Source organism: Amyelois transitella, chromosome 30, assembly GCF_032362555.1.
Source record: "Amyelois transitella isolate CPQ chromosome 30, ilAmyTran1.1, whole genome shotgun sequence".
In the NCBI taxonomy this organism is placed as follows: domain Eukaryota; kingdom Metazoa; phylum Arthropoda; class Insecta; order Lepidoptera; family Pyralidae; genus Amyelois; species Amyelois transitella.
Window position 1 is genome coordinate 3,135,074 of NC_083533.1, and position 23,117 is coordinate 3,158,190.

The window sequence follows — 23,117 nt, forward strand, 5'->3', positions numbered from 1 at the left end:
AACCCAAACATTTTACTGCGTAGTCCAATGACAGCTGTCAAATTGTGTATGTAAGTAATACTCTTGTAGGTTACTTTTAAAATATTTGTCGCTCATAAATCATTACTACTGTCATTGTTTTACACAGTTTAATTTTGTTACTATCTGTGCCCGCGGCCCGCGACTTCGTCCGCTTGGAATAGTTATTTTGGGCATCATTGAAGCCTCAAAGATGGAACGCAAATATCGGGGTAAACTATTCATCCTCAAGGATGAATAGTTTACCCCGATATTTTTTACATTTTCCATTATTTCTTCGCTCCCAATAGTTACAGTGTGATGTTATAAAGCCTTCCTCGATAAATGGTCTATTCAACACAAAAATATTTTTTTAATTCGAACCAGTAGTTCCTGAGATTAGCGCGTTCAAACAAACAAACAAATAAAAAAGCACTTCAGCTTTTTAATATTTGTATAGATAAACTTACTTACTTAACTTAAATTTAAAAATAGTGGGTGTGCGTACTATTAAATGTTTTAATTTATACGTTTATCTAACGTGGCCTATCGGACTTTTCAAGATTGTTGGCTCTGTCTACTCTGCTAGGGGTATAGACATGATTATACATATGTATGTAGGTAGGTTTTTAATGGGATATATTTCATCAGAGATGAAAGTTTGAGACCTACAGTCACTGCCACACTAATTTGCATTCTAAATAAAGGCAGTTATGGACCAATTTACAGGTTATTAGCATTGACATAAGGTGTTAAGTCCATGAACATTTAACCTGAAATTGTTTTAGTGTCATTTATTATTACCATACCATACTTGGAATTCTTCTTTAAGGCGACGGGCTAGCAACCTGTCACTATTTGAATCCCAATTCTATCGTAAAGCTAAATAGCTGAACGTGGCCATTCAGTTCTCTCAAGACTGTTGGCTCTGTCTACCCCGCAAGGGATGTAGACGTGACCATGTGTATGTATAATGCAACATGGATAAGGTTCGTATAAAGGTTGCTGTAAATCGGGTGGGGTTAGCTGCATCTCTGAACTGCTGAGCGTGGCCTACGTTCAGCTCTTTGATTCAAAAAGTGATGAATTAAAATTCAAATAAGTAGTGACAGATTGCTCTGAATGTTCGAATGTTCGAGTCCTGGTTAAGCAAAACGTGCTTAACCGGGATTCGAACCTAAAACAGTAGATCATTTTCCAGCACTTCCGATAACATGATATAACTTAACCCCAATAATATTGAAATTAAGTTAATACAGTTCAGTCACCTTTGCGATAAAGTATAGCAAATATTATATAAATAAACATACTGACTTACAATTCGAGTTATGTTTCCTTAAAAATTAATAACCTATATCTAAGTATTAATTATGAAGTATACGGCAGTGCCGTGTGGTTCCCGGCACCGATACAAAAAAGAATAGGACCCCTCCATCTGTTTCCCATGGATGTCGTAAAAGGCGACTAAGGGATAGGCTTATAAACTTAGGATTCTTCTATTAGGCGATGGCTTTGCAACTATTAACTATTTGAATCTCAAGTCTATCATTAAGTCTTTCAAGACTGCTGCCTCTATCTACCCCGTAAAGAATAAAGACGTAATTATATGAATTAATAAATGTTGTAAATGCTGGCATAATAACATAATTTAGTTCTTGACACAATTTTGTAATACATGCGATAAATATATAGGTTAAGTCAATAAAAAATAGGCGTTGGGTAATAAGTAATTAGAAACAAAATCCATACGAATTTAAACATAGAATCACGGTTCTTCCTCGGACGGGGTAGGCAGAGACTACATCTTTCCACATGCATTGATCCCTCGTATTTATTTCGCTTCATCCGTCACACTCAAATACAAATTCCCTTCATGGGATAGGTCCGCCATTGCAAGTGATTTGTTTCTTTTATAACTATGTACTTACTATTATCTTGTTACTGTGTAAATTTCTATGCAATAAAGATATTACAAACAAACAAACAAACCAATTTTTTTTATTTAAAATAAACAATTCATCACTTTAAGGTTCTCTTGACTTGACCATTTGCCAGGACGTGCCTGATTTGATCTGGGTACATTTGTCTAGGTCTCCCCTTCCATACAATACTTGCTTTTATATTTTAATGAGAAAAACATTTTATTTGTCAATTTCTTTTTGTCAATATTTGTTGATATAAAGAGAAAAGAATGTATGTATGTTTGTAACAGACAAACTTAAAAACTAAGTGGACCGATTTTGACCACATTGGCATAGAAAAATAATGAACCTAGTAACATAGGCTTTATTCTGAAAATTTTCACGGGAGCGGAAAAAACGGGTATCTACCTATTTTAATTTAGTGAGCGTCAGTTTTGTTAAAAAAACTTGTATAAAATATCTTTACTCTTTCAGAATCCAATATCTATTTTAAAGAGTAACAAATTAAAAGAAATTAAAGAAGTATTCTGACCTTGAAACATATACAGCAGCAAAAATGCAAGCTTGCATTGTAGACAAGTTCACACTTATTAAAAAAAATATTTTAAAAAAGAACACTTCACTAAAAACTCTATGGAACGTTCACTCTTATGAAAAAAAAAGTTAATAGTCTTGTTAATTTAAAATTTAAAATTCGTTATTTTGATTTTCGAATGTAGGTATAGAAAAACGTCGATCGTGATCGTTATTGTACGCGTGCGCACATAGCAAATATCGCTTGGAACTAAATAATATAGATAAACACAATAATAATAATCATAACATAATTTTGTTATGACATTCTCAATCTGTTAAGATAATTAGGACATCCATTTATTGTATTCGCCGATTTATAAATATGATGTCGGTCACTTTTGATTTGACATAAAACAAAATTTAATAAACAATAAACAGTTTGTTTGTGAATCAAACAGATTAAACACAGAAAAAATAATTACTAACAGGAAAAGTTTATTGTCAATTATTAACTAGATTCTAGTAATGGACTAAGGTATTCTATGGAGAGATCCTTTATAGTAAATTGGCAAGTAATTAAAAAGATATAAGAAGCGGTAAATCTCATTCCTTACATACATACATATAATTATATCTTCATCTCTTACGGGGTAGACAAAACCTTTAAAAGACTACCTTTCAGTCTTTAAAAGACTGACATACCTACCACGTTGAGCTGTGTGGAATTAAGATTAAAAATAGTGACAGGGTGGGATTTCTCTTTTAGGCGATGGGCTAGCAACCTGTCACTATTTGAATCTCAATTCTATCATAAACCATACAAGAACGTGGGGTTTCAGTCTTTTTAAGACTGTTGCTGCTTTGTCTTCCCTGCAAGGGATATAGATATGACTACATTTATTTATTTATTTAAACTTCATAGCACTAAATACAAATGTATAGCACAATTGGCGGACTTAATGCTAAAAACATTATATATCAGTCAACCATTGGATCTGACAGAGTATATTGAAAGAAAATAAAAATTTTTAGATTATATTATTAGGAAAGAAAGAAATTATTTATTAGAGCATAAAAAACAAGCAAACACAGGTTAAAAATCTTATCCTAACTTGTTAGGTATTATATGTATATGACGGCATCTGTGTCGCAGCGGTAGTACGCTTGTCTGTAACACCGGAGGTCCCGGGTCGAATCCCGGTCAAGGCATGATGAGAAAAGAACTTTTTCTGATTGGCCTGGGTCTTGGATGTTTATCTATATAAGTATTTATTGTAAAATATAGTATCGTTGAGTTAGTATCTCGTTACACAAGTCTCGAACTCACTTCGAGGCTAACTCAATCCGTGTAATTTGTCCCGTCTATATTTATTTTATTTTTATTTATATTTATAAATGAACGTTCGTAAACGACTGTTGACAATTTCCACAAAATCCCCCCGCTCCGTTTCGTGGAAATTATACACAAAACTAATGCCGCATTTATGATTTCAGATCAAAGTGGTCATTTTCTTATCTCGTCACATGTTTCCAATAGACCCGCACGTGAGATAGTGACATCACACATTTAACCGACTTTTAAGTGGAACAATAATTAATTTGAGTCCGGCTCTGTCTTCCTCGTAAGGAAGACGTGAAAAATGCCTTCTGAAGTGAGAAACAGTCGCGTTTTGATTTAGACCCCTCGGGATAGAAGCTCAGGATGCGCAGTGTCTGGAAAATCCAAAAAAATTTCAATAATACAGGATGTCCGGCCTTTACAGCCAGACTAGCTTTTACCCACTGGTTCGCCCGCGCGAATTTAACGCCACCTACAAAAGAATTAAGCTTTTCTGCAAATCTCACGGTAACAATATGTTTCCCTGGATGAAAAGTAGGTACACTATGTATGTCCTTCTTCAGATTCTTAAATTAATTTATTTTATTTATTTATTTACTAATTTTATGTACACAGCATAGCTGAACGTAGCCAAATAGCTGGACGTGGCCATTCAGTATTTTCAAGACTGTTGGCTCTGTCTACCCCGCAAGGGATAGACAGAGCCAACGTCACCATATGTATGTATGTATGCAGAAAACATCGAGAATGATAAACACGAGAAACACAATTACATATGTAGGTTCTGCTTATATCAAAAGAAATATCTTCCAACAGACGAATTATTGTACGGGAAATTTCAAAAATATTTGGTTCAGTAAAACAAGTGACAACAAACAAATTTTAATAAACTAACGCATTTATAATATTAGTTGCGCCAAATTTGTTTGTTTTGGCCGAAAAAACATACAGGCTTTAACACCATTTTCTTATTAAAATCAAATAAGACGAAAGCTTTGTTTTTTTATTTATATATTTAGGAACAACGAGCAATTACATAAGCATTTGTGTTAACTATTAGAATAGAACCACTCTATATCTTTCTCATGGGTTTCGTAAAAGGCAACTAAGGGATAGGCTTTTCTAATATTCCCAGCTGTTCAAATTGAAACTCCGAATTTAGGTAATTAAAAGTATGTAAGTGATGTTTAACATGCCTGATTTTAAACTTTCGCGTTGCATATTATACTACTAGCTGTGCCCGCGACTTCGTGTGCGTGAAATAGTTATTTTGGGCAGCGTGATGTTATATAGCCTAAAGCCTTCCTCGATAAATGGTATATTCAACACAAAAAGAATTTTTCAATTCGGACCATTTGTTCCTGAAATTAGCGCATTCAAACAAACAAACTCGTCAGCTTTATAATATTACAGTATAGATGGTCTTTTTAACGACCACCGAGCACCGCTCGGTCAATCAGGTACTATTATGGTAAAGCGCGCAAAGATAGTAGTAGGTAACCATCCTTCCAGAAGCTTTAGAACGAGCGCGTTCAAACAAACTCTTCAGCTTTATAATATTAGTATAGATAAAAGTATTTTCTATATTTAATAGTGCTGTGTGGTTTCCAGCACCAATAAAAATATAAGAATAGGACCACTCCATCTCGTTCCCATGGATGTCGTAAAAGGCGACTAAGGGATATGCTTTTAAACTTGGGATTCTACTTTTAGGCGATGGGCTAGCAACCCATCACTATTTGAATCTCAATTCTATCATAATGCCAAACAGTTGAATGTGGCCTATCAGTCTTTTCAATACTGTTGGCTCTGTCTACCCCGTAAGGGATAAAGACGTGATCATATGTATGTATGTAATAGTATTTTCATAATTTCCAACCATCCACCTGGCCAAAGTTTCGTATGCGTCCTTATCTCTCTAATTCGGTACCCAGGGTCCGCATGTACTCACACACGTGGCCCACTCTATGTATTTTCTAAACCACCAGACAAAAAAACGATATAACGTAAAATAATTTTATTTCATGTACTTTATGTTAAACTTAAACTAGTAAATTATGTTTATCACAAACATCTTAAAGAAATCTTTCTTGTAAACAAATTGTTCGACAGAATACTGCAATTATAACTATTAGCTCTGCTAAGCTATTTTTAAATTACTTACAAAATAAAACTTTGCTTGACTGATAATCTATATAGAAAAAAATTATAAATATCACTTACTAAATAAATGATTTATATATACCTATATATTTAATTAACATAACAAAAACAAATTATTGCTAAAAAAAAACAAAATCTTTAACAACAAAGTTCGTGTTATATTTTAGGCGCATAGGTACACTATTTCTAAATCTCTTTTGAAATTAATTTAATTGTTACTTAATAAGTTACCTTAAAATTTACTTATCCAATTATTATATTAAGCTAAAAATATAATAATTTAAGCTTAAATATATATATAAATATTTATATAAAGATATAAACTTATAATAAACACAATCATAGTCTATCACAACATTAAATCACATTAATTTTTATCTTTCTTAGTTTAAATATGATGTTTAATAATAATTCATATTTTTGTCGTCCCAAATAATAATCGTATACCTATGTACATAATATGCCAAATAATATATATATATATATATATATATAATATTTAATATGCCAAATTAAAGCTTCTAAGCGCTAAAACGGACGGACAAACGAATCTTACTAGAAGATACTTGTGACCATTGGCTCTGTCTACCCCGTAAGGGATAAAGACATTTTGTGTATGTTTTATCCTCCTGACGTAAGAGAGATCTAGAAAAATTTACTTAATAAAAAAATCTACTATAAAGGGAAATATTCAGTTTGTATGTTTGTGATTTGTATAAACAAATAAATAGCATAATAAATATAAAAATAAATGTGCCGTGTGGTTCCCGGCACCAACAAAAAAAAAGAACATGACCACTCCGTCTTATTCCCTTGGATGTCGTATAAGGCCACTAACTGATAGGCTTATAAACTTGGGATTCTTCTTTTAGGCGATGGGCTAGCAACCTGTCACTATTTGAATCTCAATTCCATCGTTAAGCGTTTGGTTTGCTGAACGTGGCCAGTGTTTTCAAAACTGTTGGCTCTGTCTACCCCACAACGGATAAAGACGTGATTATACGTATGTATATAAATAGCAAAAAGTGAAGAAAAAAACTCTCCCTTACAAATTGGTGCCTTCCCAAATTTCAACATCTTGCACCAAGTAATTTTGTTTTTTAAGTAAATAGGTAAACATGTATTTAATTATTTTGTAATGCAAGAGATAATACGAGTACATATTATTATAATGTGAATTAAATTTCATGACACCCAGATGGAAATTGAAATAATTCAACAATTCGAAGTTAAGTTGACCTTTACAAACATTTTTAATGTTGGCGACTAAACTAATGTATTGAATAATATCGAAAAAGAAAAACTGAAATTTTGCTCTGCTGAATTTTGAAATAATATTTAGGAACAAAAAAAAATATGAACACATCCAATTATAATACATTTTTCTTCACAAGAATTTTTTAGTGATTTTCTGAAAGAAATGATATCTACATTTTTGCACATTTTTCTCAATTTCTTGATGACTTTGAAAAGAAATACCATCATGAAATAAGTCAGTTATTTCAAATCACTTATTAATTTTTCTAATTACTTACTATACATACATACTTATTCTTGTGTAAATTTCTATGCAAAATATTACATTACACAAACAAACAAGAATTTATTTGTAAGTAATTCTTTTTTTCATCCTGATTTTCTTTTTGTCAATTTTCAATGCCAAGTGAATGCGCAATGACAGATCAAAAGGTACACAGACGCCACTAATAAATGACCGATCATGACTGGAAAGCCAATTTTTAGGAATTGCATAAATGTGAACTTGTAGCCGTACTGTTCAGCAACTCCTGCGCATACCACGTTTGCGCTGGCGCCGATTAGGGTTCCGTTACCTGGGAAAGGAGATTTTTTTTTTGGAATCAATCAATCAATACTTTTGAACATGTGTTATTTAGGATCAATACAAATACTTTTATAAAAAAGAATTACTTTAAAAAAAAAAGACAACCGCCTCCAATCGATACCCTCCATTTTTACAGTCGATAGAATTGAGATTTTAATAGTGACAGGTTGCTAGCCCATCGCCTAAAAAAGAATCCCAAGTTTATAAGCCTATCCCTTAGTCGCCTTTTACGACATCCACGGGAAAGAGATGGAGTGGTCCTATTCTTTTTATTTAATAAAAGTGAACGTGGCCGTTCAGTTTTTTCAAGACTGTTGGCTCTCTCTATTCCGCAAGGGATATAGACGTGACCATATGTATGTATGTATGTATAACGGTGTATTAGCTGGACGTCGATTTCGCACAACGTCGATTTTATCGAGACCTACGCTTTTATTCGCATAAAATCGATACAACAGTTATTACCTGCCTTTTCTTCGCATTACATCGATTCATCCAATAAAATTTTAAAACTTTATAAATTAAAAGAATCTACAATGTTTTTGCAGTACAATCGAGCGAAAAAAGAATATATGTAGGTAGGCAATAAGGAAGTATACAGAGATCGTGGCAAGTGGAAAGAGGTAGTCTCTGTCTACCCCTCCGGTAAAGAGGCGTGATTTTTATGTATGTAGGTAATAATGATTTTGTTGTATTCTTTTAAATGTGTAGGTTTCTGCACCTTCCATGCAAGTATTTATGAAAACTTAAATATTACATAGTACAAACAGCTCTAACAGCACACGACGTTGAACACACGAGAGAACTGCGCTTGGTTTAGAAATTTCCTGTCGTCCTATTGGAGGATGACAGTCGTACGACTAAATGTCGAACCAATGATAATAGGAGATAACGGTGATAAAAAAATCACATTTTTTAAATGTTCTACCTAGCTTTGATTATGTTAGTCGTGTTCCTATTGATACTTATATTTTTTTTAAAGGTTTAAGGAGTAAAATTTTAGTCCTATAACTTTATAAAAATCTATGCGTCTGGGATTTTTAAGCAAACGGCTTCTAAACTAAATATTTCCAATGTCTCTGGATAATTAAACAAAGGTCGCTATAATCTGTATATTTAACGTTATATTACCTGTTGATTGAAATATAAAAATTTAAATAAAAATGTTGTGTTTGACTGTACCTTTCTTATGTTGGAAAGTAGTAAAACAATAGAATCGACTTTATGAGAATACAATTATAAGCGGATCGACGTCACGAGAATGCAAACACGGATGGATCGACGTTGTGCGAAATCGACGTCCAGCTAATACACCTGTATAACAAGTGTAACTGACCTCCCAAACACGCCCCGAAGGCGAGTGCCCACACCAGCGGCGTCATTGGCAAGTCGAGGTTGGGATTTGAACCCAATGACGTCACTATCCTGATCATCATCGTGGTCAGAGGTATGTTGTCAACGAACGCTGATGTTATGCCGGAGACCTGAAAATGAATGAATGAATGAATTTATTTATTTGCAGGCAAACACGGTTAAAAATACATAGTAGGACAAAAGTATGTCTAGGTTTAACAGAGCAAGCGTGTTGCACCAATAGTTGGCATGCAAATGTTGAAGTCAATAATGTCTATTAAAATAAATTACCTATTTCAGTTTCGACAGAGAGAGAGAGTATGCAGATATGTATCGTGGCAAGTGGAAATATGGTAGTCTCTGCCTACCCGTCCGGGAAAGAGGCGTGATTTTATGTGCCTATGTATGTATGTACCTTCCAAAATAATGAAAAATAACAATGGACAACACGATAAAAGACATATTTATTGTAAAATTAAGAAAAAATACCGTACATTTCGTCCTTAGCAAAAAATATGTACGTACATAATAATCACGTCTTTATCACTAACGTGGTAGACAGAGCCAACAGCCTCGAAAAGACCGAAAGGCCACGTTTCAGCTTGTATGGCTTAACCCGACATTCAAATAGTGACAGGTTGCCAGCCCACCGCCTATAAAGGAATCCAAAACTTATAAGCCTTTCCCTTAATCGACTTTTACAATTTACACGGTAATAGTTCCAACTGGCACACACCACGTTTTCTCCTCGCTACGTGACCAAGCGTGAAATATTGCACTAGATAAATGTGCCCCTTATCCCTTTGTCACCTTTTACGACATACCTACATGGGTGATAGCTTGCCATACGGTTCCCGTTACTTGCAAAAAAAAAAGAATAGGACCACGCCATCTCCCGTGGATGTCGTAAAATGCGACTAAGGCTTATAAACTTGGTATTTTTTCGCGGTTCAACAAATTACAGTTTTTGAAAAACCAAAGTCATTTTTTTTTTAATTTCATAATTAAAACATTAAAATAAAATTAGATAGGCAATTAATTAGGTAATTAATCTAAATTTTTTAATTTAATTTAATTCAATTCTTTTTTTACAATTCTGTAAATCAAAATATTTTCTTATATGTCAGTAATCTAGAAGATTAAAAATGTATAATAAATAAGTAAACATAATTGTATTATAAGAAATCTCACCCATAGCAATAGAATGATGGCAGCGGCCAATCTCGCACCTTCGTCCACTTTGAGAATGAGGGACTCTGTCAACCCGCCGATGTATTGGATGAGACCTAGCTTCGACAGAGCCTGGAAATACAGTATAATTAGGTTATTGACAACATATTATGTACAGAATCTCGTCTTTGTGCTTTATGGGGTGGGGTAGACAGAGCCAACAGTCTTGAACACACTAGAATGCCACGTTCAGCTGTTTGGCTTAATGATAGAATTGAGATTCAAATAGTGACAGGTTGCTAGCCCATCGCCTAAAAAAATAATCCCAAGTTTATAAGCCTACCCCTTAGTCGCCTTGTACGACATCCATGTGAGTGAAATGGACTGGTCCTATTCTTTTTTTTTATTGGTACGGGGAACCACACGGCAAATATATATACTTATATAACTTCGCATGAAAGAATGTAATGTAATTCTATTACCTCCATCAGAACGAATAACGCGGCGAAGAACAGCAGCGTGGACCATTCCACTCAGTGCAGTATCGGCATATATAATCACGTCTATATCCCTTACGGGGGTAGACAGAGCCAACAGCCTTGAAAAGACTGGTAGGCCAAATTCAGCTATTAATTTAACGGCTAATATTAATAATAATTATCACTACATAGTATAAAATAGCGAAGCATACATGCTTAAATCTTTAAAATTACGCAACGGATTTTGATGCGGTTTTTTGTAACAGGTAGAGTGATTCAAGAGGAAGGTTTTTATGTAAAATATCATTTATAATTTTGCACCCGTGCGAAGCCGGGGCGGGTCGCTAGAATACAGGGTGACTTAGAATTCAACTGCATAAATTTAACTGTTAAGTGTACTCATCTAAAGGATATTTAAAAACGTTAAAAGAAAAATATCGGTTCATATTTCAGAAAGTACAAAAATAAATAAAAGTATCAAAATCCACGATCCTAAATACGTCATATCACCCCGGCCGGCGGAAAAGCGACGCGTAAGATTCAGAGGTCAATTTACATGTTTAGTTTTAATTTCTTTTTGTAGTATTGGTCTTTAATAAAGCGTGTGACGTAGTTTTGAGGGTTTTTTAAATGTGAAAATGATGACGTTTAATTTAAATAAAAATAGGCTCAAACGGCTCAGAAGCATGGGTATAGCCTATGTTTAAAAGGATGCAGTTGTTTTAAATGTCACCCTGTATAATAATAATAATTTAATGTAATTCTCCTACCTCCATCAGTACGAACAGCGCAGCGAAGAACAGCAGCGTGGACCACTCCACCCGGTGCAGTATCGGCTCCAGGTCCTCCCGGTCCGCCAGCGTCAGCAGCAGGATGGCGCCGAGCAAGGCTGTCCAGCCGAGTGATACTCTATCTGTTCATTTATACGTACATACACACATACATAGTTACATACAGACATAGTTACATACATACATACAAACTTGCGAATTATGTAATGAAAAGTACGATTAACAAAATAAATATACATATATTGGGTTGGGTGCTATTTATACAATTCTCTAACATAACAAAATAATCGAACGAAAAAATGTGAAAATAAAACAAAAAAGCTACGAAATTCAGAGAAGACACCGCGATTTCAAATTACCGTACGGACCGTATTGTAGGGGCCGGACTCAGCAGAAATTTAAATACGACATAATGTACAAATAATAAAAAACTTTAAAAATTAATTATAAAACAAATTTTAAACTTAACCTAATGCCCGCTACAACTACAATACATACATATATACGTACATACATATCTACCATTCCATCTCTTTCCCACGGATGTCGTAAAAGGCGACTAAGGGGTAGGCTCACAAACTTGGGATTGTCTTTTAGGGGATCGACTAGCAACCTGTCAATATTTGAATCTCAATTCTATCATTAAGCCAAACAGCTGAACGTGGCCATTCAGTCTTTTCAAGATTGTTGGCTCTGTCTACCCCGCATGGAATATAGACGTGTCCATATGATGACCATATGTATGTATGTATATATACATACATATGTATGTAGGTAAGTATACATACATGTATATATACGTACATATGTATGTAGGTACATACATAGAATCATGCCTTTTTTCCCCGGAGAGGTAGGCAGAGACTACATCTTTCCACTTGCCACGATCTCTGCATACTTCTTTCGCTTCATCCACATTCATAACTCTCTTCATGCAAGCTCGGCGGTTTCGGGTACTCTTGACCTGACCCTTTACCAGGACGTCCTTAATTTGATCAAGATACGTTCGTCTAGGTCTTCCCACCCCGACCTTTCCCTCCACACTCTCCTTGTATATCTGCTTAGTCAACCTGCTTTCATTCATCCTCTCCACGTGACCAAACCATCTTAACATACCCTTTTCTATTCCTGTTACTACATCGTCTTTCACATCACAACATTCCCATGACATAACATAAGATTATCAATCAATTAATTAATCAATATATACATTGACGTCCGCAGCGGTAGTACGCTTGTCTGTCACACCGGAGGTTCCCGGGTTCGAATCCCGGCCAGGGCATGATGAGAAACGAAGCTATTTCGTTGAGTTAGTATCTCGTAGCATAAGTCTATAATTTACTTTAGAGGCTAACTCAATCGGTATAATATAATACATATATATAACCACGTTTTTATCCCTTGCGGGGTAGACAGAGCCAACAATCTTGAAAAAGACTGACAGCCCACGTTCAGCTGTTAAAGGCTTAATTATAGAATTGAGATTCAAATAATGACGGGTTGCTAGCCCATCGCCTAAAAATAGGAATCCCAAGTTTACAAGCCCGTCCCTTAGTCGTCTTTTACGACATCAACGGGGAGAGAGATGTCGATGAGAAGATTAATAATTGTCTATCTAAATATAATAAATTCAATATACTTACTGAACTCCGGTATGGAATGTAGGAAGAACACTGCTACCACAAAAGTGATGGCGACTGACGATTTCACCAGAAGTATTTTATCGCGTATTTTGTACTGAAAATGTTGGAAAAAATATAACTTTTTACGCAAGTCAACAGCTGAGAATCAGGACTGAAAAAACACGATCCAACTGAATGTGGAATAGATCCCACTCGGGGATAAGCCCGCCTTTGTACTTTACTACTGTTTTATATTTGTTATGTACCTACTCCTTTAGTGAACTATAAAGCATTCATTAACCATGACCTTTTCTTGCCGTGTGGTTCCCGGCACTAATACAAAAAAGAACAGGACTACTCTATCTCTTTCCCATGGATGTCGTAATAGGCGACTAAGGGATAGACTTACAAACTTGGGATTCTTTTTTTTTAGGCGATGGGCTAGCAACCTGTCACTATTTGAATCTCAATTCTATCATTAAGCCAAACAGCTGAACTTGGCCTCACAGTCAACTCAAGACTGTTGGCTCTGTCTACCCCACAAGGGATATAGACGTAACCATATGTATGTATGAAATTTTTTTGCTTGAAGGAGTATTGTCTCTCACTACAGATTTAGTTGAGAAATCTTCATCATCATATCATCTTCATTGTTCATAATAATATTAAGATATATCCTAGTTATTTTATACATACATACACACACAAAATATCCCTTAGCCGCCTTTAACGGCATCCATGCAAAAAGGGGACGGAGTATACCTATTTTTTTTCCTATTAATGCCGTGAACCACACGGCCAAAATGGGATGGAAAAGTCCTATTTTTTTTCCTATTAATTGCCGCCGTGAACAATACGGAAAATGTAACTATTTTTTTTGCAAATTTTTCTAAGTCTCAAACTCCTGGTGTTACCTTGTCTTTCATCTCTTGCAGAGTACTCTGGAATGTGGACTTGGGGCACGCCCTCTTGGTGTTCTCCTTCAGCCTGGTCTCCAGCTGCACGTTCAGCTTCCTGATCTTCCTCTCCAGCCGCTCCCTGACAATCTGCACGTCTTTGCTCAAATGGGGGAGAGAGTCGGCCGCGCGCCGCCATATTGATATCTGGTGGCGGAGTTCTGTGAGAACAAAGATACATACATATATATAGATATATATGTATATATATACATACAGGGTGACTTTTAATTCAACTGCATAAATTTAACTGTTAAGTGTATTCATCTTAAGGATATTTAATAAATTTAAAAGAAAAATATCCGTTCATATTTCAGAGAGTATGAAAAAAAAATAAAAGTATCAAAATCCACGATCCTAAATACGTAATATCACCCCGGCCGGCGGAAAAGCGACGCGTAAGATTCAGAGGTCAACAACAATTCATTCAGCTGAGCGATCTCGACAACTCTGTACTTTACTTGATCTTGATACTAGACAAATTATTTATTTTTCAGACATTTATTTACATGTTTAGTTTTAAATTCTTTTTGTAGTATTGGTCTTTAAAGCGTAAGTTTTAAGCGTCTATAAAGCGTGTGACGTAGTTTTTAAAAGGTTTTTTAAATAAGAAAATGATGATGTTTAATTTAAATAAAAATAGGCTCAAACAGCTCAGAAGCATGGGTATAGTCAATGTTAAAAAGGATGCAGTTATTTTAATTGTCACTCTGTATACATATACATAATACAATACGCTGCAACTATACGCAGCAAAGAAATAATGTGAAAAAACGGGGAAAATTATTCACCCTTGAGGGCTTCAATGACGCCCAAAATAACCATTCCACGCGGACGAAGTTACATGCACAGCTAATCCTAAATAATAAAGAATGATTTTACCTTGTATATAACATAACATAACATAAAATCACTCCTCTTTCCCGGAGGGGTAGGCAGAGACTACCTGTTTCCACTTACCTTGTATATCCCTTGGTTCTTTCAACCTGAGCTTGTTCGTGTCTCTATATATAAATCTGAGTTGGGCGTACGTTTGTATACACACGAGGACGATACCAAGGGACATGTGGAGTGTGAAGTTTGTGAAGTTTATACCCTGCAATTGAGAAAACATACATACAAACATACATACATACATAAAATGTGTATTGTGTGCCGTGTGGTTCCCGGCACCAATACATTAAAGAATAGGACCACTCCATGTCTTTCCCATGGATGTCGTAAAAGGCGACTAAGGGGCTAGGCTAAGGCTAGCAACCTGTCACTATTTGAATCTCAATTCTATCATTAAGCCAAATAGCTGAACGTGGCCAGTATGTATGTATGTATACATAAAATCACGCCTCTTTCCCGGAGGGGTAGGCAGAGACTACCTCTTTCCACTTGCCACGATATCTGCATACTTCCTTCGCTTCATCCACATTCATAACTCTCTCCATGCAAGCTCGGCGGTTTCGGGTATTTTTGACCTGACCCTTTACCAGGACGTCCTTAATTTGGTCATATTATACATATACAATTTACATAATTTTTTTTATTAAGATTTTGGACGTGATTTTGATGATTTTAAATGCCGTGTGGTTCCCGGCACCAATAGAAAAAAGAATAGGACTACTCCATCTCTCTCCCATGGATTTTGTAAAAGGCTACTAAGGGGTAGGGTTATGAACTTACGATTCTTCTTTTAGGCGATGGGCTAGCAACCTGTCACTATTTGAATCTCAATTCTAGCTTAAAGCCAAATAGCTAAACGTGGCCTATCAGTCTTTTCAAAACAGTTGACTTTGTCTACCCCGCAAGGGATACAGACGGGATTATATGTATCTAAGGGATATGCCCTTAGACGCCTTTTACAACATCCATGCTAAAGAGATAAGAGTGGTCCTATTCTTTTGTTTTTGTACCAATGCCGGGAACCACACGGCACGATAATTCCGTTTCACCTAAACCTCTCATCAAAGTTTAAGTATGTATGTATGTATTTAAACACTTACCGCCTGAATGACGGCCTTGTTGGAAGCTATGATGACGTTGGGGGGGTCCCCCACCGGTGTCATGGTGCCACCTATATTGCTGAACAGCACCATGGACATAAGGATAGGAACTGGATCCAGGTCCATTACTTCGCACAGTCTGTGAAACGAAATTGCGAAGTACCTACATTAGTTTGAATACTAACCGATGCTCTTACGGTGAAGGAAACATTTAGGCAACTGGATGTGTAACCATGATCGATCCAACACTGGGTTTGGTTTACATACATTCATACGTACATAATATATAGTTTATATGTACATACATACATAAAATCACGCCTCTTCCCCGGAGGGGTAGGCAGAGACTACATCTTTCCACTTGCCACGATCTCTGCATACTTCCATCGCTTCATCCACATTCATAACTCTCTTCATGCAAGCTCGGCGGTCTAGGGTACTCTTGACCTGACCCTTTGCCAGGACGTCCTTAATTTGATCAAGATACGTTCGACCAGGCCTCGCTCGGCCTAGGTTAGGTTTACCTTCAGATGCTGTAGAGGTCAGACGGAAGCCGTGTTAAAAGCTGACTTACGTAATTTATCATCCAAGGTCAAAGTTATACGCTAAGCTCTTCTCCAGAGTGGTGAGGATGCAACCGGAACTACAGCCACAAGGAAGAAGAATGATACATACATACATACATAAAATCACGCTTCTTTCCCGGAGGGGTAGGCAGAGACTTCATCTTTCCACTTGCCACGATCTCTGCATACTTCTTTCGCTTCATCCACATTCATAACTCTCTTCATGCAAGCTCGGCGGAAGAAGAAGAAGAATGATATTATGTTAAAAAAAGAATAACCTTATAGTGACAGGAGTCATCAGAAGCACGGTTGTGACGTTGTCTAGAAATGTGGACAGGAGTGCTGTGATAGCACACAGAAGAGTGATAAGAGGCCACAGCTTCCCTTTGGTCACCTGGAGGAACGAAGTTTATTAGCACTAATTAATAAAGACACATAATACATTTGACTCGTTGAGACAGTTGTACGAAAATGAGCGCAGTAAGTATTACACAATTTTATTATTTTTTGTAATTGGTTCAATTTTTATTTTATACTTGAGGCCGCCCGAGACTTCGTCCGCATCTTATTTATAATAAGACCACTCCATCTCTTTCCCGTGGATGTCGTATAAGGCGACTAAGTGATTGGCTTATAACCTTGGAATTCTTCTTTAAGGAGATGGGCTAGCAACCTGTCACTATTTGAATCTCAATTCTAACATTACATAGTGGTCCTATTCTATTTTTGTATTGGTGCCGGTAACCACACGGCATGTTTCATTCATACAAATTTACATCTCAGATAAGCATCGACTGAATATGAAATGATTACACAAAATATTATAAAACCTATTCTATCTAAGTACATAATTTAGATAAATATACTTAGTCCATTTGGTTCGGCAATCACTAATCGATATAACAATTTTAATCCATGATAACGAATTAAAAATATACCTAAAGAAAAGCCGATTACTTCTACACTAGCTGTGCCCGCGACTACGTCCGCGTGGAATAGTTATTATGGACATCATTGAAGCATCAAGAATGAATTGTTTTCCCCGTTTTTCACTTCACATTTTCGCTACGGTTTCGGGTACTAGAAATTAGACTGAAACTAAACTAAACTATCCATAGAAAACTACAACATTTACTATTTATAAAGAAATAAATATATACGGGACAAATTACACAGATTGAGTTAGGCCTCGAAGTAAGTTCAAGACTTGTGTTAAAGATACTAACTCAAAGATACTATATTTTATAATAAACACTTGTATAGATAAACATCCAAGACCCAGGCCAATCAGAAAAAGCTATTTTCTCATCGTGCCCTGGCCAAGATTCGAACTCGGGACCTCCGGTGTCACAGACAAGCGTACTACCGCTGCGCCACAGAGGCCGTCAATTATATTATATTAGGACCAGTTTATCAATATTTGAGAGGATTGGGTTTAGCTATAAACACGAGATCCAGCAGGTAGCCGGCAGAGGATAGCGAGCGCAGATAACTTGGTGAGCGCTGTAGGAGTCCAAAGGCGAAGGCCCGAGGTGCGCACGCGCATGGGAGTATCTCTATTTACATACATACATGTACTCACGTCTATGTCCCTTGCGGGGTAGACAGAGCCAACAAGCAGTCTTGGAAAAGACTGCTAGGCCACGTTCAGCTGTTTGGCTTGATGATAGAATGGAGATTCAAATAGAGACAGGTTGCTAGCCTAAAAAAGGAATACCAAGTTTCCCCTTAGTCGCCTTACTTTATCCACGGGAAAGAGATGGCGTGGACCTATCCTTTTTTGTATTCGTGCTGGGAACCACACGGCACTATCTCTATTTAGTAGCTAGTTAGTGATATAGGGCTCAAGGGCTGTGGGGCGCATGCGCAGACCGCAGCAGCACGACGTCATAGTCTTTCACTTTTACGATCTGATGCGGGAAGAGAAGCAACTGGCACATAAATTTTTTTATAATATGTAGAATAATATATGTGCCGTGTGGTTCCCAGCCACTTAAGAATAGGACCACTACATATATTACAAATGGATGTTCTAAAAAACGATTAAGGTATAGGCTAAGAAATTTGGAATTCTTCTTTTAGATATTAGGCTAGCAAACTGTCACTATTTGTATCTCAATCCCATAATTAAACTGCCTGCCTTTTAGTCTTTTCAAGACTGTTGGCTCTGTCTACCCCGCTAGGGATATAGACGTGACTAAATGTCTAATGGGATATAGACGTGACCAATGTATGATTCCGGCTACCTTCCTAGTAAATAAGTAACTACATAGTAGTATGACACAGTGTTAACTTGTAACAAACAATAAGACATTTGTTTGCATAAATTATCACAATACACTGTGGTTTTTTGTATCGGACTGTCGCTCACAGACTTCACAATGCGATAGATCGGTCACGTGTATATATAATCACGTCTATATCGCTCGTGGTATACAATAATAGTGACAGATTGGCCCATCGCCTACAAGAATCCCAAGTTTATTAGCCTATCCCTTAGTCACCTTTTACTACATCCATAGGAAATATATGATGTAGATTGATTAAGTGATATCCTATTCTTTTTTATTTTAGTGACGGGAACCACACGGCATTAAATAAAAACATATGAGACAATATAGTATCGTCATGCACCTGGGCTATTCAATTATATTCAGGGTGTTGCACATTTTACGTGCACATTTAATTTAAATCTATACTAATATTATAAAGCTGAAGAGTTTGTTTGTTTGTTTGAACGCGCTAATCTCAGGAACTACGGGTTTGAATTGAAAAAATCTTTTTGCGTTGTATAGACCATTTATCGAGGAAGGCTTATAGAGCAAGATCCCAGAGCCGTAAGACACAACTTATTTTCTAAAGAATGGATCTTTCGATTCTCAGTAGTCTTTCATGTACTTTTAATACCTGCATGTTTGTGAGACTTGCCCGGTGACACCTGCGCAGGTACCAGGCGAGAAAGGTAACTAAAAATCACAGTTACTTAACTTAAATTTTTATGACTGATTTTTATATATATTTTATAGAATATTACTCTGAAGTCATATCAGAGAAGTCAGACGCTTTCCATGCGCCAAAACTTTTGTCAGACGCTTTAAAGCTCTATAAAAAAAAAATTAACTTAATTTATTTTTAAATGTCTGACTTTTATATATGTTATTCAGATAACTATTACAAAGTTGTATTAAATCAGTCAGACAGTTTGTAATGACCAAACACCCCTTAAACACAAGAACTACTCAGCCTCGAGTATGAGCGCGATAGCACAATGCGCATGCGCGTCAGAGTAAAATATCTAATATTTGAAAAGTACTTACTGTTTTCAATTTCATATTTTTGCATATCTATTCAAATAAGATGAAATTTATAATTAAAATAATAATTAATCATTTTTAAAATAATATAATATATTGCATATAAATAGGGGAAAATGAATTTTTTTGTAGCAATAGCCTTTCAAAAAGAATGATTTATATTTTATTTAAAAAAATATATCTATTATAATAATTTCAATAAAAAAATAATTAATTATGATTAATCAATTGAATAATTATTTTATTGTCTCTTTATCATCTTCATCATCAAAATAATCATTTGAATTTTCATCATTTATTAAATCTCTATACTGTCCACTCAAGTCATCGTCCTCATCATCAGTTAGATTGTCGTTGCTGGCAGAATTTTCCGTAAAAATAAAATCATAAACAATTAAAAAATAGTATAGTAATAGTAAACCTATAACATATAAATATAAGTGAAAGGCGACTAAGGGATAGGCTTACAAACTTGGGATTCTTTTTTAGGCGATGGGCGAGCAACCTATCACTATTTGAATCTCAATTCTATCATTAAGCCAAATAGCTGAACGTGGCCATTTAGTCTTTTCAAGACTGTTGGCTCTGTCTACCCCGCAAGGGATATAGACGTGACCATATGTATGTAGTCTACTTTAATTTCGAAACCACCGCAACGGCTTCGATGGTCCAGTGGTTAGCGCGTGAGACTGTGAAGTTGGCGGTCCGAGTTCGAGTCCCAACAATAACAAGATATATATTAATTTTTATTAAAAATGTTTTTTTTGTGTTGTTTGAGTATTTATTAAAAAAACTGAAAATCAAAATACTACATATAATCATACGGTAAAAATATTTTGTCTGTACATTTAATATTTTGACTGAAACAAATAGAGAATTTTTTTTTACATTTTTTGTCTGTCTGTCTGCATCAGACTGTATGATTAAGATTCAACTCGAACTTTACGCGGACGACGTCGCGGGCAACAGCTAGTATGCAATATATTATATTATTTTAAAAATGATTAATTATTATTTTAATTATAAATTTCATCGTATTTGAATAGATATGCAAAAATATGAAATTGAAAACAGTAAGTACTTTTCAAATATTAGATATTTTACTCTGACGCGCATGCGCATTGTGCTATCGCGCTCATACTCGAGGCTGAGTAATTCTTGTGTTTAAGGGGTGTTTGGTCATTACAAACTGTCTGACTGATTTAATACAACTTTGTAATAGTTATCTGAATAACATATATAAAAGTCAGACATTTAAAAATAAATTAAGTTAATTTTTTTTTTATAGAGCTTTAAAGCGTCTGACAAAAGTTTTGGCGCATGGAAAGCGTCTGACTTCTCTGATATGACTTCAGAGTAATATTCTATAAAATATATATAAAAATCAGTCATAAAAATTTAAGTTAAGTAACTGTGATTTTTAGTTACCTTTCTCGCCTGGTACCTGCGCAGGTGTCACCGGGCAAGTCTCACAAACATGCAGGTATTAAAAGTACATGAAAGACTACTGAGAATCGAAAGATCCATTCTTTAGAAAATAAGTTGTGTCTTACGGCTCTGGGATCTTGGACTATTAAGGCTATATAACATATATATATATATATATATATATATATATATATATAACGCTGCAACTATTAGGAGCGAAGAAATAAATGGAAAATGTGAAGAAAAAAAAACGGGGAAAATTATTCATCCTTGAGGATGCCCAAAATCACTATTCCACGCGGACGAAGTCGCGGGCACATCTAGTTAATAAATAAAGAAATTACACGTGAACGGATGAATAACGCGAGAATATCGGGAATACCAGATACTTTCTAATTATCATTAAGCCAAACAGCTGAAGGTGGCCTTTCTGTCTCTTGATGACTGTTGGCTCTGTCTACCCTTCAAGGAATAAGGACGTGATTAAGTATATGTTATGCTATGCTGTTACTCTCTAAATGCACCCTTAAATAAAAACATGTTAGTTTCACTCAAAGATGATTCATACAATTTTATTATGATGATTAATTAAAAAACTATGTTTATTTTATTTTTAAGGTACTTCTAAACGTTTTCATATGTCTACGCATTACACATAGTGCTTATAAAGTAATCCTTTATTAGCATTGGGCTTTGTTGGATGGTCATGACGTGATACAGGCCAACACAAAAGATAAGGTAAAAAGACGAAAAAGGTAAGCTTGACCTCGGTCACGATTCATATACCTTGAACTAGTGTAACATTGAATTATTATTAGTATATTATTATGTGATAATAGATTTAGCGCGGCACTCTCGTGAAAATGTTATTGTAAAAATGTCTATTATATGTGTACCAAATTACATCAAAATCGGTTCAGTCGTTTTTTAATTTATTCGTACAATAATACAAATCTATTCCCTATATAATGAGTGTAGGTAGATAGGTTTACTTCGATTAGAATTCGTAAATTGCGTCAATATGGTCTGGTGGTTAAAGCGTTTGCTTAATGACTGGAGGTCGTGGATTCAAATCACGCAGGAAGTAAAGAGTTTTAATTTAGGAAATGATCCAGCTAAACATAACATATAATCATCAATTTATATCCCCCGTGGGATAGACAGAGCCAACATCAACAAAAGACTGAAAGGTGCTTGGCTTGATGATAGAATTGAGATTCAAATAGTGACAGGTTGCTAGCCCATCGCCTAAAAGAAAAATCTCAAGTAGGCGTATAGCCTATCCCTTAGTCGCATTTTGCGACATCCATGGGAAAGATAAACATGGCCTTTTAGTATCTAACCTACTTGCTTTGTCTACCTCGTAAGGGATAAAGACGAAACAAGATGGTGTCAGTTGCCTGGACTTCCATCAAGGTAGTTGCTTCCTTTCTTCAGTTTTAAAGGCTACAAAACTGACCACAAAGTTGAAGATAGTCAGGAAGACTAACGTGCCGGTCTCGGCCATGATGACGACCAGCATCATCATGCAGCACGTCATTAGCCTATCTCTGTCTTCTGCTATTCAGTCTCACCTTCTTGACACTAATAACAGGGTGCAGTGCAGTGCCGTGTGGTTCCCGGCACCATTACAAAAAAGAATAGGACCACTCCATCTCTTTCCC

General features: G+C 35.6%; 1 protein-coding gene across 12 annotated transcripts in view; it reads right to left on the bottom strand.

Annotated features, from left to right (window-relative positions):
• Positions 1–5,801: 5,801 nt before the first annotated feature.
• LOC106131021 (P protein) overlaps positions 5,802–23,117 on the bottom strand; it is a 40,239-nt gene continuing 22,923 nt past the window's right edge. For all 12 annotated transcript variants that reach the window (XM_013329999.2, XM_060952877.1, XM_013330005.2 and 9 more), the window contains exons 9-17: positions 16,990–17,105; positions 16,146–16,284; positions 15,112–15,247; positions 14,110–14,312; positions 13,217–13,310; positions 11,553–11,695; positions 10,325–10,435; positions 9,117–9,264; positions 5,802–7,769 (exon numbers count right to left, since the gene is read on the bottom strand). In XM_013329999.2, the coding sequence (XP_013185453.1) occupies positions 7,591–7,769; positions 9,117–9,264; positions 10,325–10,435; positions 11,553–11,695; positions 13,217–13,310; positions 14,110–14,312; positions 15,112–15,247; positions 16,146–16,284; positions 16,990–17,105 (1,269 nt within the window). In that variant the 3' untranslated portion in view covers positions 5,802–7,590. The remainder of the gene's footprint in view (positions 7,770–9,116; positions 9,265–10,324; positions 10,436–11,552; positions 11,696–13,216; positions 13,311–14,109; positions 14,313–15,111; positions 15,248–16,145; positions 16,285–16,989; positions 17,106–23,117) is intronic.